The sequence below is a fragment of the Lipotes vexillifer genome, unplaced genomic scaffold, assembly GCF_000442215.2.
Source record: "Lipotes vexillifer unplaced genomic scaffold, Lipotes_vexillifer_v1.1 scaffold987, whole genome shotgun sequence".
Taxonomy (NCBI): domain Eukaryota; kingdom Metazoa; phylum Chordata; class Mammalia; order Artiodactyla; family Lipotidae; genus Lipotes; species Lipotes vexillifer.
The window spans coordinates 846,948-863,882 of NW_006787426.1; the positions used below are offsets into that span (position 1 = coordinate 846,948).

General features: G+C 57.3%; 1 protein-coding gene across 4 annotated transcripts in view; it reads left to right on the forward strand.

The window, feature by feature from the left end:
- Positions 1-13,082, forward strand: part of TANGO2 (transport and golgi organization 2 homolog) — a 15,358-nt gene extending 2,276 nt beyond the window's left edge. Inside the window, exons 2-8 of one of the 4 annotated variants that reach the window (XM_007460029.1) lie at positions 3,981-4,069; positions 8,003-8,122; positions 8,516-8,630; positions 9,585-9,655; positions 11,858-12,011; positions 12,368-12,472; positions 12,962-13,082. In XM_007460029.1, the coding sequence (XP_007460091.1) occupies positions 3,981-4,069; positions 8,003-8,122; positions 8,516-8,630; positions 9,585-9,655; positions 11,858-12,011; positions 12,368-12,472; positions 12,962-13,082 (775 nt within the window). Of the gene's footprint in view, positions 1-3,980; positions 4,070-8,002; positions 8,123-8,515; positions 8,631-9,584; positions 9,656-11,857; positions 12,012-12,367; positions 12,473-12,961 lie in introns of those variants that run through there. The other 3 variants (XM_007460031.1, XM_007460030.1, XM_007460032.1) reach the window with 3 other exon arrangements.
- The last annotated feature ends 3,853 nt before the right edge of the window (positions 13,083-16,935 follow it).

Below are 16,935 nucleotides of genomic sequence, written 5' to 3' on the forward strand. Positions count from 1 at the left end.
TTTTTTTTTTTTGCCGTACGCGGGCCTCTCACTGCTGTGGCCTCTCCCGTTGCGGAGCACAGGCTCCGGACGCGCAGGCTCAGCGGCCATGGCTCACGAGCCCAGCCGCTCCGTGGCACGTGGGATCTTCCCGGACTGGGGCACGAACCCGTGTCCCCTGCGTCGGCAGGTGGACTCTCAACCACTGTGCCACCAGGGAAGCCCAAATTTACCATTTTTAATCGCAGGGCTCAGCGGCATTAAGCAGTCACACTGTCATGTAACCGTCACCAGAACTTTCTCATCTTCCCAAACTGACACTCTGTCCCCAACAAACACTATCTCCCCATCCCCTTCCCCAGCCCCTGGCACCCACCCTCCTCCTTTTTGTCTCTATGACCTTGGCTCTTCTAGGTCCCTCATGGAAGTAGCATCATATGTTTTCTTTTTGTGTCTGGCTTTTTTTCACTCAACATAATGTCCTCAAGGTTCATCCACACTGTAACATGTCAGGATTTCCTTCCTTTTTAAGGCTGAATAATGTTCCTTTGTGTGGATGGACTACGTTTTGCGTCTGTGTCCATCCTGTCGGCGGGCACCTGTACTGTTCCCGCTTCTCGGCTGCTGTGGACATTAGTGTACAAGTACCTGTCCCAGCCCTCCTTTCAGTCCTTTTGGGTATATACCCAGAATCAGAAAATCCTGGATCACACGGAACCACCAAGTTGATTTCCTCGTGTGTCTTCTGATGGCTGTGCCAGAGGCTCCCTGCAGCTTTGGTCTGTGTCCTCATGTTGGGTGGTGGAGTGGGTCTTTGTGGCGCTTCGTCATCATGCATCGTTGAGACTAGGTCCTCTCCCCACAGCCGGAAAGGCCCAGACCCAGGGCCGCCGTCCACTTGGACACCGCTGCCCACAAAGCCTGTCCGGGGCCTGGGACCCACACAGTCCCCTGCTCCAGCACCTTCTACATCGCACCTGTTTTCACCTGTGTTTGTGAGCTAAGGTCACCCCTGTGTCAATAATGCTCCAGGGTCAGCTGATTGCAGAGGACTCTTCCATCTGGGTCTGTGGCCATCCCTGCCGTGTGTAAGCATTGATCTACACAGATCACCTCTGCCCTGAAGGACAGAGTGGGACATCCTCACTCAGATGCTGTGGGCGGTGCTGCTCCTGGCTTTGTCCTTTCCAGTCTCACGGGAACCTGTTTTCTGGCCTCCCTAGAATTAGTTCCTGAAAGATGAGGCCAGCCCTGCCAGCCCCACTGTGCCTGTGGGGTTCTTGAAGCCTCTCTCCCCTCCTTGGGCTGCAGCCGATTTAGAGCGTGTGTCCTGTGGGCTATTCAGCCAAGTGCCCTTGTGGGTGTGGGAAGGGAGGGGAGACAGCCCAGTGCAGCCGGGAGTACATGTGAACTGCCTCTGCAGAGCAGCTCCACGCCTGATATTGGGCTGGGCCGTGACTGTCATGGACCCCTCGTCTGCACCCCACCCCCATGTCACCAGCCCACTGTCCTCCATATTGGGGCGCTCATCCCTCCAGATGTGGCAGCCCTCCCCCATCATATCCCACTGCCATGTCCCCCCAGGCACTGCCCAGCATGATCCCCCAGGCGCCCTTGGGTTTGACCTGCCTTCCAGGCTGCATACCTGCCCACCCACAGGTGCTGCGCCCTCCTGGGGTCACCCCTGGGGGCTCCTGGCCTCTGCACCGCACCCCCCACCACGCCTGAGGTTGCCCAGCACTTGGAACCTCCATATTTTGCCGACACGATGAAAGTTCCGAATCAGGGGACCCCGAGTTCATGGGATGGGGATGTCCTGGGTGGGCCTGACCTCATCAGGGTGGCCCGCAGAGGGACCAGCCCTTCCTCAGGGAGTAAGCTGCTGCCCTTGGAGGGGCCCGTGGCCAGAGCTTGAGGGCGGCCTCCAGGAGGCGAGTGACCTCGGTGCATGGCAGGCGAGACCAGGGCCCCCAGTCACATGGCTTCAAGGAACTGACCCCTGCAACAGCGGAGACCCCGCCGACCAACACCTGTGTCACCCCGGGGCTGAGCACCTGGCCGAGATGATGGGTGGGCGTTGCTTTAAGCTGCCGCATTTGTGTAGATGTTTGGCTGCATAGAAGACCAGCATACTCCCGTCAGTATGGCGCTGTCATGGCTGTCACCATGGGGGAAGCCACCCTCTTTGTCAAAATGTCATTTAGACCCATAGTCTGATGCTTTTACTGGCTCCACCTGGAGGGACTGCTGGGCCAGCAGTTGCCCTTTGGGGTGGCTTCCATGGAGGTCGTCACTACTGGACACTTCATTGGACCCTGGCCTGTGCACCCGTCACTGCTGCCAAACTCCCCCCGGCGGTGTGCAGATCCCTCCCCTGACTGTGCCCAGACCCACCCCTCAAATGGTGACAGACCCTTTCCATGACTGTGCCCAGTTGGACTCAGAAGTGAGGAGTGAGGGGCTTCCTCTCGCTTGGAGCCTCCACGTGGTACCATCATGCCCACCAGCAGTTCGGCTAAACAGCGACTCTGATGAAAGCAACCCAGTGCTTCAGGCTCCTAGCAATTAACAAACATCTCGCTTCTTGTCTACAAATGGGCAGTTGGAGTAAGAGGACAGAGGCACTGCTCTTTCGCTTTGTTCTTTTCCCTAAGTTTTCCTTTCTGGAGTCTTCACAAGAATGGGAACCAGAAGCCACGGCACCGGCCTGGTTCGGGCTCAGCCTCCCGTCCCCTGCGACTGCAGGGGTCAGGTGAGCGGGCAGGTGAGGGGCGCTGGGCACCTGAAGGAGGATGCTTGATCCTGGCACAGGAGCCACTGCACCCTCTGGGGGGCCCAGGCCCTGCAGCCAAGTCTCCCCACCCGGGTAGGGGGGCATTGCTCTGTCCTCCTGACTGCTGCTTAGCCAGCTTCTGCCAGGATGGGTCCTGGACTGGGTCCCAGGGGGACAGGGCAGACATGGCAAGGGGCAGGGGTTGGGGTCCGGGTCAGGGCCTGGCAGCTGGAGCTGCAAAGGATCCTTATGTGAGCAGCTGCAGCTTGTGTCAGGGACAGTGAACCCCCCGCCCCCTGCGCCTGAACCTGGCGCAGCCTTAGAGCCAGCTGTGTGGAGGCAGAGCCAGGTCACAGGCTAGACAGGCATCCTGAGGGTGGTGAGGCTTTCAGGGTGGTCCCTGGCAGTGCCAGTGCCTGTGGCCGAGGTGGCGTGGGAGGCACAAGTGGGGGGTGACACGTGCACACAGGTGAGACACTTCCAGGGCCCTGGGGTGCCAGCACTGGTTTTGCCTTCAATTTTGTGAGTGTCTTTGTTAATTCACACTTTACCACAAGCCGATATTCATGAAATCAATGAGTCGATGCAGACAGTACTTCTGAAGACTTCTGAGGATCTAACCCCTGACTCAGCGAACTTGGTTTCAGACCCACTGTGGCCCCAGGTGCTGTGCCCGCCTGCGGTGCTTGGAGGGTCCTTCGGTGGCCACTCTTAGACGCCGGGGTCTTCGGGACCCTGTGGGGTGACCCTGCCCACTCAGTCGCCGTCTGTGTTCATAGTTATTTTAAATGGCAAAGCTGACCGAAAACTTCGTTTTGTTACCTCAAAACCAGGGCCTTGAAAACATCGATGTCTTTGCTAATTGCCAAAGAAATACTTGTTTGATTCATAATACAAAACACTAGTGAAACACAGAGAAGTCCTCACTTGCTCCCTCCCAAAGACACCCCAAAGCGCGGGATGGAGCAGCCCTCGGAGTCCCTGAGCGCTGGTGGGAGGCTTACAGGGTGTCCTCAGGGGAGGGACTGAAGGGCAGGAAGACACGCCTGCCCAGCGCCCCGTTCCAGGGCTGAGCCGGCAGCCACCCATCTCCTCCTCCCAGTGGGTTCCCGTCCTCTCTGGGACTTGCCCATGTTGCTGCCTACCAAGGTGCTTTGTCTTGGTAACGAGAGGAAACACGTGACTCTTCCACATTCACGCGAGACCCTCAGCCGTGGTCTCTCCTCAGGCTCATCCTGGCCGCCAACAGGGACGAGTTCTACCACCGGCCTTCCAGGGCTGCAGACTTCTGGGGGAACAACAATGAGGTCCTCAGCGGTGAGTGTCCCTGCTGTCCACCCAGCACTGTCCACTCAGCTTCACGTGCCCGGATCCCCAGGGGGAGCAGCTGGAAGGTGGGGGTTGTATTTGGATCCATCGTCCGCTGCAGTTGGTCTCATGTGAGGCATGGTTTCAGACCGGTCACCTCGGAGCATCATGGTTATGCGTGCACACGTGTGTGTACATGCATGTGTATGTGAATGTGACTCTGTTAGACACATGCACCCCTTGCCCCAGGGAGAGTGGCCTGAGTTTGGGGAGCAGAGGCCTGGCTGGCAGGGCTGGGGGAGCCGATGAGGAGCCCATGGGGTGGAGGGGAGGTGACCACACCCCGCCTGCCCTGCCGGTGGCTTCCGCGGGCCCTTTGGAGGGAGCAGCTCCTATTCCTGCAGGCAGGGGCCACTCGGAGGCTGTGCAGACAGGTGTCGGCCGGGCCAGGGACCCTCTGCCTGCGGAGCCTGGAAGCTCGTCTGGAGCATCCACGAAGGCCTCCAGTGTGGACTGGGGTCAGGCAGTGGTGCTGCGTGGGAGGAGGATGGGAGTGGGGAGACCAAAGTGGGAGTCTGGAAGGAGGTGGGGAGAGCTGTGAGTGGGGCCCTCAGGGTGGGAGTGCATGAGGGTGGGAGTGCAGGAGGGTGAGGCTGGTTCTCGGCCTCACCAGAAGCTGCTCGGGAGACCTTGGATACCTGCTTGCTCGGGAGTGCGGGGTGGGGCTGGCGGGGAGGCCCCTGCTGCCTGAGCTCTGGGCACAGCGGTCATGTGTGTGGGGTCTTCAGCCAGGCTGGCCATGGCTCCCCCAGAGGTCCAGTGGCAGGCCTGCTGGGCCATGGGAGGGGGTCCGAGGGGAGCCTGTGGGCATGGCCAGGACCATCCTGGGCTAGGACGGAACAAAGGAGTCGTGGGGAGAGGGCAGGCCGTGTGTGTCACTGCTGCAGGGCACGCGTGGGAGGCTGAAGTGGGGGCTGCTCAGGACGGTTGAGGTGAAGGGTGAGGAGCTGATCCTTCGGGAGGGAGGCAGGAGGCACTGCTGGGGCACTTTGTAGATGAAGACATGGAGGCTCAGACGAAGGGTGAGCCTGCCTGGGCCCCTTGGCCGTCCTGGCCCCTGGGGTCCACGCTTCCTGCCCTGGTCAGTGCCCATCCCGCTGGGGAGCCCCAGCCACTCAAGTCCTTCACTCCTTGCAGTGGTTTGGAGGCGGCCCCTGGCGCGTTGATACAGGTCCTGCCAAGCGGGAGGGTGGCCCTGCTGCACCACAGTGCTGGGTGGACCCGTGGCCACCGCCCCCGGCTCAGGCCTGGGAGACCCCAAGGTCCACCCCCTCCCTCTGTCTGGCGTCGCCCAGCGTGCACAGAATTGTAGCAGCAGCGTCAGCATTGCTGGGGACTTGTTAGGCATTCAGGAACCTCTGGGTTCTGTTTCTTCGAGTCCTCTGTCTCCTACTGTCTCTCCTCAGCCCCCTGGTCACACGTGTGTCAGTTTATCTGAAGTGGTCAGTGCCCTTCGGTTATGCTTGGTTCACTTAAAAGCCCTCTGTTGTCCCTGCTCCTTTTTAGGTGGTTTCTATCGCCATATCCTTTACTCACGTTCACTAACCTTTTCTTCTTTAGTGTCTAATCTGCTTTTAATCCCATTCTGCATATTTTTCATCTCACACACTGTAGTTTTTATCTCCAGAAATTCCACCGTGGTATCTTCCTTGTCTGGACTGTGTTGTTTGGCCAGATGTGGAAGCTTCATTCACTTTCTAGTTGTTGGTTTGTCAGAGGCCTCTGTGCTCTGGATGTGAATCCTTTGCTGGATAATTGTGTCACTGTCTCATTTTCTTCATGATGTTCTTTGGTGAGCAGAATATTTTATTTTAATGAAGTGCTGTTTATCTTCTGTTTTGTGACTTGTTCTTTTTGTGTCTTACCCACAAAGTCTTTGCCTATCATGAGGTCATAAAGATATTTTCCTCTGTGTGCTTCTGGAAGCCTCCTGATTTGGGTTTATGCTTAGGTCTGTAATTTGTCTCAAATTAAACTTTGCGTGCAGTGCAAAGCAGGGGCTGAGCCACGCCCACCTCTCCGGCTGTCCCCGCAGCACCGACCAGTGGGCCTCCTCTGGCCTGTGCATGACTATGGCAAACTGGCTGAAAGTCAGTTGATCACATCCGTGTGGGGCCGTTGTGGACTCTTGTGTCCCACTGACATGTCTCGGGTGCTGCAGCCTCTGAGCAAGTCTGGGAACCAGCTGAGGTGAGCCCTGTGGCTTTGCTGCTTGTTGGGACTGCTGTGGACGTCCTGAACTTCAGGGCCAGCTTATGAATTTCTATAAACACCAGCCCATGGGGTCTTCACTGGGATCATGGTCACCCTCTTGGTCATTTGGGGAGAACTGTCATCCTTTTTTTGTTTTGTTTTATTATTTTTTTATTGAAGTACAATTGATTTACAAGGTTGTTTTAATTTCTGCTGTTTAGCACAGTGATTCAGTTATACATACATATGTGTATATTCTTTTCCATTATGGTTCATTATAGGATACTGAATATAGTTCCCTGTGCTGTACAGTAGGACCTTGTTGTTTATCCATCCTATATGTAATAGTTTGTATCTGCTAATCCCAAACTCCCACTCCATCCCTCCCCTCCCCCCCACTTGGCATCCACAAGTCTGTTCTCTATGTCTATGAGTCTGTTTCATAGATATGTTCATTTGTGTCATATTTCAGATGACACAAACAAGTGATATCATATTATATTTGTCTTTCTCTTTCTGACTTATTTTACTTAGTACAATAATTTCCATCCATGTTGCTGTGAATGACATTATTTTGTTTTTTTTAATAGCTGAGTAATATTCCATTGTATATATGTACTACATCTTCTTTATCCATTCATCTGTCAGTGGACATTTAGGCTGTTTCTATGTCGTGGCCATTGTGAATAGTGCTGCTATGAACATTGGGGTGCATATATCTTTTTGAATTAGTTTTCTCTGGGTATACGCCTAGGAGTGGGATTGCAGGATCATATGGTAGCTCTATTTTTAGTTTTTTCAGGAACCTCCATACTGTTCTTCACGGTGACTTCACCAATTTACATTCCCACCAACAGTGTAGGAGGCTCCCTTTTCTCCATACTCCGGGAGAACTGTCCTCTTAACCATGTGAGCGTCCCGGGCAAGGAGCAAGGCTCCTCCTTTAACTAGGTCTGCCTGACGTCCATCCCTCAGCACACACGTCTTTCCTGTAACGTTTGCCTAAGTGTTTTGAAAATCTTTCAGTGCTGTTGTAAATGATTAATTGAATTTTCATTTTCCAGTTCTTGCCAAGTATTCACTTACTCCAGTAGGTTTTTTTTGTAGATCCTTTTGGATCTTCTTCACATACGATCCTATCTTGTACAAATAAGGACAGTTTTGCTTCTTTCAGATCTTTGCAGCTTTTAGTTCTTCTACTATTATAACTTATTACTGTTATAATAATAATATGTTAATGACTTAGCTATTTTCACTCCAGTTGTCAAGTGAAATGCCCCTCTGGCCTGGGAAGACACTCCTGGGGCTGTCGTGGCCTTGCTGGCCCTGCGGCGGGGCCCACGGTTATGGAGGGTTGCAGCCTGTGGGGCTCCTAGTGAAGGGCCCGCCGAGGGCTGGGTCCTGCCTAGGGAGGACAGCCGGTGTCCCTACACCTGATCAGGATGCGGGGCCGGGGCCTGGCGCGATTTCTGCGATGGAGCTGGTGCTGCGCCCCCAGCCTGATGCCCACCCAGGCACCAGGATGTGTTGTGCAGGGGCCGGGGGCTCCCAGGGCCATCAGGTGTTGTCCCGGGCGAGGGTCTCTCCCACATACCCATGGTCCCCAGGGGCTGCCTCAGACTGCAGAGTTCCAGCCCCCGTTTCACCACAAGGGCTGCTGGGCTGGTGGTGACACTGTTGTTGCCGCAGGGCTGGACATGGAGGAAGGCAAGGAAGGCGGCACATGGCTGGGCATCAACACGCGGGGCAAGCTGGCGGCACTTACCAACTACCTGCAGCCACGGCTGGACCGGGACGCCCGGGGCCGAGGTACGGGGCGGGGGGCGGGGCTTCCTGGGCACCTGGAGGGACGGGAGGAGTGGCGAAAGGCGGGGCCCTGAAGCCCCCTGGCTGGCAACTCCGGGAGCCACCCTCGGCCTGGCCATATGGCCCCCACTTTTGGCCATGGCATGGCTCCCGACTGCCGTGTTGTCACTGCCCATCTGGTGGACATATACTGTCCCCACTGAAGACGTTTCCCCTCGTGCTGGACTTCCATGTCGGGGCACAACAGGAAAAATTTTCAAAATCAGAGTTCTTGGTGCTGACCTCCTTGGCTGCTGGGTCACTGAGGTGTGGCCGTCCCGTGGGGGACCGTCAGTCTCCCCAGGAGAAGGGCTCAGTCCTACCGCCCTGGCCATGGGCGTGTGTCCCCTGACGCAGGTGAACTCGTGGCTCAGTTTCTGACCTCAGACGTGGATAGCTTGTCCTACCTGAAGAAGGTCTCCGCAGAGGGCCACCTGTACAATGGCTTCAACCTCATAGCGGCCGACCTAAGGTGGGTCTACCGGCTGGGGACGCAGCCCCCAGGCGCCGCACAGGGCCGGGTTGCAGGCTTGGCAGGCAGCGGGAGCCGGGGCATCTGTGGCAGCCTCTCTGGGGACATTACACCTGGTGGGCTCAGGGAGCGTCCCGAGGGCCGAGCCCCTCCCAGACCCACTGTCCTGGGGACTCAGGGAGCCAAGCTGGGGCAGTGTGAGGGCCGCCAGCTCCTGCTGTGGGAGCTGGAGTAGGGCCAGGGGTAGGCACGCGGGCCACATCGGCCCCTCTGTCTCATCTCCTCCCCGCTTCTGTGGCTGAGGAGCCCGTTTTTGAGCCATACCTCACTTGCCCTGTGGTCTGGTGGCAGAGGTGCCCCGGTGGAGAAGGCGGTGCAGGCACAGCTGGGTACAGAGACCCCAGGCCCCATGGTGGCCGGGCACTGCCGAGTGCTGGGCAGAGTGGGTGACGAGGCTCACGTCGGGTTCTGCAAGGGGCTTGGCAGATGGCTCCTGGGGCAGTGACGCTGTCCATGCCACCCATGGGCCCTGTCGCCAGAGGATATGGTGGCCGGGAGCTTTCTCCGCCCGGGGTGGGGCAGACCGGCTGGGAGCAGGGCAGGAGCAGGGGCAGAGGGGCCTGTCCTAGAGGCGGGAGGAGCAGGTCCCCCAGGGAGGTGCAGGCCCTCGAGTCTAGGGCGCCTGCGCTGGCTGTGAGATTCAGGAGTCAGGTTGCTGGGGCTCTGCAGGAAGCTGGGGCCACGTGGGGAAGTGGCAGTTGGGGTGTGGCCAGGCCCATGTTGGCACACACAGAGATGCTGGGCAGGGTTGGGGGCAGATAGCTCAGCAACAGCGGTGCCTGCACGGATGGTGCCACCCGAGTGCTGGGGCCCGGGCTGTGGGGCTTGCCCGGCGGCGAGGGTTGGGGACGCCCTGTGGCTCCCATCTGACCCTGTCTCCCCTCCGGTCTGCAGCACAGAGAAGGGAGATGTCATTTGCTACTATGGAAACCGGGGGGAGCGTGAGCCTGTTGCCCTGGCACCAGGTGAGGCTGCTCTGGTGGGTGGCACAGGGTGGGGCTGCTCCTGTGGGGACCCCAGTACTTTCAGGGACCGGGTCCCTGCTGATTTCCCTCCTGGTGCTGTTTTTTGGCCGTTCGTGTACCTTGTGCCCAGTAGTGGCCATGGCCTCACCTGGTCCACATGAGGCTACAGACAGGTTAGGTTGCCTTCCCCCTGTACCGAGTCTCTGGCTGTCTGGAGAGAATTGGAAGCTAAAAGGCACAAAAGGACACAGAGACCTCCCCCCGCAATTCTGTGGCCTTTGTGGAAGCATCTGGAAACCACCCCATGATGCCCTCAACTGTGACTAGAGATGCTTCTTTTCTGCTAAATTGCTGCTTAGAAGGAATTCTTTTGAACTCCGTCCTATTTCATCCCTGAGCCAGCTGCACCTGATCCATGTCCCTTAAAAAAATAAACAACAGCTCCATTGAGACATAACCGCATGTCATACAGTTCACTCATTAGAGTGTGCCTTCAGTTGTTTTTACTCTATCTACAAAGTGGTGCAACCATCACCAAAATCTAACTCCGGAACATTTTCATCACCTCACCAAGAAACCACACCCACTGGCACTGTCCCCAGCCCCTAGAAACCACTAGCCTCCTTTCTGTTTCTGTGGATTTGCCCATCCTGCACATTTTACATAAACAGATGCAGACAATATGTGGCCTTTTGTGTCTGGTTTCTTTCCCTTTATGTAATGCTTTCAAGGTTCATCCATGCTGTAGCATGAGTGAGGGCTCCATTCCTTTTTATGGCTGAATAATATTCCATCGTGTGGATTTTCTGCCTTTTGTTTATCCATCATCCACTAAAGGACACTTGGTTGTTTCCACCTTTTGACTATTTTGGAAAATGCTGCTGTGAACGTTTGTTATATGTTTTTGTGGGGAAACGTTTTCATTTCTCTTGTGTGTGGACCTAGGAGTGGAGTTGCTGGATCATAAGGTAACCATTTGACCTTTTGAGGAATTGCCAGACTGTTTTCCAAAGCAGCTGTGCCATTTTATATTCCCAGCAGCAACTTATGAGGTTCCAGTCTCTTCCCATCCTCGCCAAGACTTGTCACTGTCTGACTTTTTGATCGCAGCTGTTCTGGGGTATGATGCGGTCTCACTGTGGCCTTGATTTGCATTTCCCTGATGGTTAATGACGTTGAGCAGCTTTTCATGTGCTTGTTGGTCATTTGTGTATCTTGTTTGGAGAAATGTCTATTCAAGTCCTATGCTTGTTTTTAAATTGGGTTGTCTTTTTGTTATTGAATTGTAAGAATTGTTTTATATATTCTAAATACAAGTCTCTCATCAGTTACAAGATTTGCAAATATTTTCTCCCATCCTGTGGGTTTTTCCCCTTTCTCGTTGGTCTCTTTTGAAGTACATCATTTTAAATTTTGATGAAGTCCAGTTTTATGGGTTTTTTGGTTGTTGCTCATGCTTTTGGTGTCACATCTAGGAAGTCATTTCCTAATCTAAGGTTGTGTAGCTTTTCGCCTATTTGGTTTTAGCTCTCATGTTCAGGTCTTTGAGACGTTTTCACTGGACTCTTGTGTGTGGTGCGCAGTGGGGGTCCTGCTCTGTTCTTTGCATGTGGCTGCCAGGTGCCTGATGGATACAGTGCGGTGATGCCGTGGCTGGCGGTGTGACTGTGGGCCCCACAGTGCCAAGTGGCAGTAGTCGTGTCAGGCTTGGCCCAGAGTCTGGTAGCAGCAGAGGGTGGTGGCTCTCTGTCCTTGGTGCATCTTTTCAGGCCGCATGGCTCCAGGCTGGCTGCCCCTGCTGCCTCTTGAGAAGAGGCTCTGGGGGCCTTTCCACCTTGAGGCTGGGCCTCTTCTTGAGAACTTGTCCTGAGAAACTTGCTCTAAGCCCCTACAGCGCCCCCAGCCAGGGACCTGGCCTACGCCTCGGGCCTGCCAAGGTCAGCGGGCTCCCTGACCCCGGCTGACCCCGGTGGGCCACCTCCTGGCCTCAGGCTGTGGTGCTTCCAGCCTTGACGTTCTCAGGTGGACCCCCACGTTGGGCTCCCCCAACTTATGGACGGACCTTCCTCTGCTGTTGATTCCGATCACCCACCCCCGAGGCCTGGCGAGTTCCTGGACGCATGTAGAGAAGGGGCGGGTGGGTGGAGTTCCAGCCACAGTCCCCCCCACCTCCCACGCTGGCCGAGCCAACCCCTCCTGCAGGGACCTACGGGCTAAGCAACGCGCTGCTGGAGACGCCCTGGAGGAAGCTGTGCTTCGGAAAGCGGCTCTTCCTGGAGGCCGTGGAGCGGGGCCAGGCGCTCCCCAAGGACGCCCTGGCTGCCCAGCTTCTGGACGTGCTCAACAATGAAGAGGCGTGAGTGCCGTGCCACACACACCCCCGCCCCCCCGGCCCCGGCTCTGAGAGGTGGCTACTGTCCTTCCACAGGGCCTGCACGGCTCTGACCGGACAGAGCCCATGAACTCGTGTCCCTGGGCCCTGGGAAGCTCCTGGTGGCCCCAGCACAGGGACTGGCCCCCACAGTGGAGCCCTGAGTGAAAGGCTAGATGGAGGTTCGAGGCCTTGACCTGGAAAGTGCCCGGAACAACCCTTGTGGTTCCCCCAGCCCCTCTCTGAGGCTGGTGGGCTCCTCAGGCGCTGCAGGGCTGTGGCTGAGCATTGGCGAGGATAGGTTTGGGGCGGCCAGTGGTGACCCCTCCTCTGTCCTTCAGGCAGCTGCCGGACCCGGCCATTGAGGACCAGGGCAGAGAGTACGTGCAGCCCATACTTAGCAAGTACGCAGCTGTGTGTGTGCGCTGCCCGGACTACGGCACCAGGTACGACGGATGGGCCGCTGGTGCGCCCTCCTGTCCCTGGAGGAGCCCACCTTCCCCAGCTCCTCCCCATCTCCACCTTGTCTAGAAGCCACTGCAGGTGTCTGGGCAGTCCCCGGTGGTGGTGCTGGGAGCCCTGGGGGTTCTGAGCAGGGAAGTGCCTGGTCAGCCCAGGGCCTACCCTGCTGAGAGTGGTGGGCGATCAGGGCTCGTGCTGCAGAGGGTGGGCAGGGCGGCCTGGGGGTGTTTCAGAAGGGAGGTGATAGGACTTGTGGGCAGGGGCCTGCAGGACCTGCGGCTCAGGGCCCTGATGCCTCACAGGGGACCCTCTGCTCACTGAGACTGAGGCTGCTGCTCTTTGTGACCCATCTTGAGCCAGGCCAGTGCCCAGCAAAGCCCCTCGCACCTCTGGTCTGATCCATTTGGGGCTCTGATTGGCGTGCAGGGGTCCAGGGGCAGCGGGCTGAACACAGGCCCCATGCTCTCTTTCAGAACCAACACGGTCATCCTTGTGGATGCAGATGGGCACGTGACCTTCACAGAGCGAAGCATGCTGGGCACGGACCCCTCTTGCTGGGAGACCACCACCCACGAGTTCAGGCTGCAGAGCTAACCCCTACCTGGGTGTGGCCGGGGCTCCCAGGAGGCCCTGTCACAGGTACTGCCTGTGACTCGGCCAGTGTCCCCCAGGGCCAGAGCCCTCTGATGTGTGTGAACTGTTTGTATCCCCATGTCAAGCTTGGGGTCCAGCCTTATGACAGAGGCCCATGGCCAGGTGTGCGGCAGGCCCAGGTGTGCTGTGCCTCTCCCGGCCCATGCACAGAAGCTCACACAAGGCACACGTGACACCCATCATGCATGTGCGCACACGTTACAGGCAGTAGACGTGTGCACACGTGCTCAGACATGCACACACTCCAGGCACGCACCCCCTCCAGGCACGCACCCCCCGTGCGAGCCAGACACGCAGAGCTGTGCCTCTCAACACCCACACGTGCTTCTGGCCAGTGAGTCTTGCTGTGATCCCAACAACAAGAGTGGATGTCTGTTTCAAGGCGGCCCCTCCTCTCCTGGGCGCAGCCAGTTCCTGACCACCAGCCCTGCTCTTGGAGAGGACACGGGCCACATTTGAATGAGGAAAACCTCCTCCATAGCAGAGGCACAGGCCGCTGGGTGGGCCCGGTGGTTCTGTGGGTGCCGAGGGGTCCTGTGCGTGGAGCTATCCTGTGAGGGGGCATCCATGTGCAATGGGCCGCCTCGGCAGGCTCTCAGGCCTCCACCTGTGCAGGGGGGTCATGGGTTCCGGGCAGGCCCATCTCAGGGAGGGGACACAGTTGCCCCTGCCATTTCCCTTCTCCTAGGGAGTTAAACTTCATAAGACTCTGTACTTGAATGTGAGACGCTGATAATAAAACTCTGAGGCCGTGGTGAGCCAGTGCATTCCAGGCCCTTGACTCTGTGACAGGATGACCAGAGCTGCTGTGCGGGAGCCCCCAGGAGCTCCTGGGGCCCAGACCCCAGTGCAGGGCTCTTCCACGTTTCCCTTTTGCTCATGGCCTCCTGAGCACTGTGACGGAAGCCAGGAGTTCATCCGGGTGCAGGTGGGAGCCCCGGGGAGCCGTGCACACGGGCTGGACCGTGGAGGCCAGGGGATGGCAGGAAGGGCTGGGCTTCAGGTAACAGAGCAGGTGGAGTCTGTCCTACCCCAGGGCCCTTGTTTTGGGCAAGCACCCTGGAGCTCCTGTCCCCAGCTGGGGCTGGGCATTCGGGGGTCCTGTGTCCAATGCTGACACTCAGGCTTCCCTCCGCCTCGGCGGCTGACCCGACTTGGCCTTCTCAGTGCAGTGACAGCTCGAGTGGGCTGTAGACCTTGACTGGGCCCAACCTGCCTCTCCATCCCTTCTCCCTTCCTGCTCACCACCCCACAGCCAGGCATGAAGGGGCTCCCAGTATGATGCAGCCTGTGCCCCCCACCCACATGTCCAGCTGAGCCATGGCTAGCCAGGCTCCCAGCTTTGGCACTGCCAACACCCTCTGTCTGCTTCAGCAGGCCACCCCGCACCATGGAATGGACCAGGTCCCCACACCAGCGCCTGCCCTGGCCAGGCAGGTCTGCTCTCGTGGGGCGCCGCTGGACTGGGTGCAAAGCCATCTGAAGAGCCTTTCAGATGTTTGCCGCTGCCCCAGGGATGAGCCTGCACAGGAAAAGCTTCCCCACACTTGTCATGGTCCCCTCTGCCCCTGCCTGCCCTGGGCTCCCTGGCAGCTTGGAGCCCCTGAGGAAGGGGCAGCCCAAGACTTGTTTCTATCATTATGGGCTGAGCTGTGTGCCCTCCAAAAGATATGTTGGACCCCAGCAACCAGTACCTCAGAAGGTGATCTTGTTAGGGTCTTTCCAGAGGTAATCAATAAAATGGGATCGTTAGGGTGGCCCTAATCCAATATGAGTGGTGTCCTTATAAAAAGGGGGAAACGTGGACACAGGGACAGACAGGCACCCAGGCAGACGCCTGTGAAGACTGGAGCTGGGCTGCCTCATGCCAAGGAACCCCAGAAGCTGGGAGAGAGGCCGGGGCACGTCCTCCCCTGGAGCCCTCAGAGGGAGCAGGGCCCTGTGACACCCTGCTCTCAGACGTCCAGCCTCCAGAACTGTGAGAATAACTTTCTGTTGTCTAAGCCCCTCACTTGTCGTACTTTGTTATGGCAGCCCAAGCAAGATTAAAAAATTGTGACCTTGCTTTGCACACAAGGAAACTGAGGCTTGGGGAGACACAGTAACAGCCCCTCAGTCCCCAGGTGGGTGGGGAGGCAGAGCCACGAGGCCAGGAGGGAAGAGGATGAGGGCAAGGTGGTCCTCAGGGTCCTGCCACACCCGGCTCACCCTGCTGCCTGGCACCCCTGCCTTCGCCTCACTTGCCCTGGCTCTTGCCACTGCTCCTGCTCCAGGGCCTTTGCTCTCGCTGTCCCCTCTGCCTGAAGGGCTCCTTCCCCAGACACCCAAACCGCACTCCCCCTCATGTCCCGCAAGTCTTTGCTGAAGTCCCAGGCAGTCGACCTGTCTAAGGCAGTCTTCCCTCCCTCGGTCCCTGCTCTGCGTTGATCTGTAACAGAAAGCGCTGTCTGATATGCTGTGCATTTTGATTGACTGTTTCTTGTGTGCCTTCCTGTCGGAACAAGAGCTCCAGGAAGTCGGGACCTTTCCTCTCTTGCCTACCCCTATAATCTGATGCCCAGGCCAGGTAGATGTTAGAGCTGAGGATGACAGTGCTGGCCCTTCCCAGGCCCCATTGGCTCAGGCCAGTGTCCGGAAGTGAGGTCGGTGCTGTAGGTGGGTTTGGGACCCTGGGAAGCTGTCTCCTAGAATTGCTTTTGACATGCCCAGAAAGGCCTCTGTACTTGTCACCAGATGCATCTGATCCCTGAGTCCCCAACATGGGTCTCTTCTCCTGGGCAGAGGAGACTCTGCCCCTTCCCAGATGAGCTGCTTCTGTTCTCCGGCTCCAGGATGGCCAAGCGGAGGTGTGCAGGCACAGAGGCTGGAGGCATGGAGCTGAGCGAGGCAGAGGCATGTCTACGAGCACACATGGCCAGCCCAGGGACACAGGAGACCTTGGGTCTAATCCCATCGGGCCTGGGCTCCTGGCCTTCTGCCCACAGAGACCGCCCCCCCACACCCCCCATCATCCCATCTTTTGGTCTCATCTGCCAGCAGATGGCATCATCCAGGCTCTCCAGAGGGAAAAGTTTCCTCCCCCAGCTTGGGCTTGAGTTCCAACTTCCAGGTGTTGATCTTTGTGATTCCAAGGCTGGAGCCAGGTGTGGATGGTGGGGAGGTCCCGTGGTAAGGTCCTTGTCCATCACCCAGTTGGTGCCAGGCTGAGTGGAAGTTGGCTGTAGTGTGCAGGGCTGAAGTTTCAGGTCTGACTGGGGTAGGCGGGGCTCCCACCTCACCAAGCAACAAAGCGTGGCGAGGTGGCTAGTTGGAGGGTGGTGTGCTGAGGGTTCCCATGGGCTCTGACTGCACTGGACAAAGTCAGCAGCTGGCTGAGTCCAGGAGCCAGACCCTTACAGGGCTCGGTGTCCACTGGGGTTCCTGGTGCTGTCCCCTGGCGCAGCCTGACAAGCAGAGGGGCCGGCAGGGAGGGAAGGGCCTGGGTAGGCCTCCAGCTTAGTCACCTGCAGCACCCCTGCCCCGCTTTTTTGTAGGAAATGATTTCAACTTGCCACAAACTTGAAAAAAATAGAAGAATCCAATATCCTTTGCACAATTCCTCCCGACTGTAACTTTACCTAACCACAGTAAACTGTATTACAACCATGAAATTAGCATTGAACTTTTCTGAATTTTACCAACTGTCCTGCTAATAACCCTTGTCTGAGTTCAGACCCCTCATCCCACTTAGTTGTCTCTCCTTCAGTCCAAGACAGCTCCTCAGTCTTTGACTTGAACAATCCTGACACTTTCC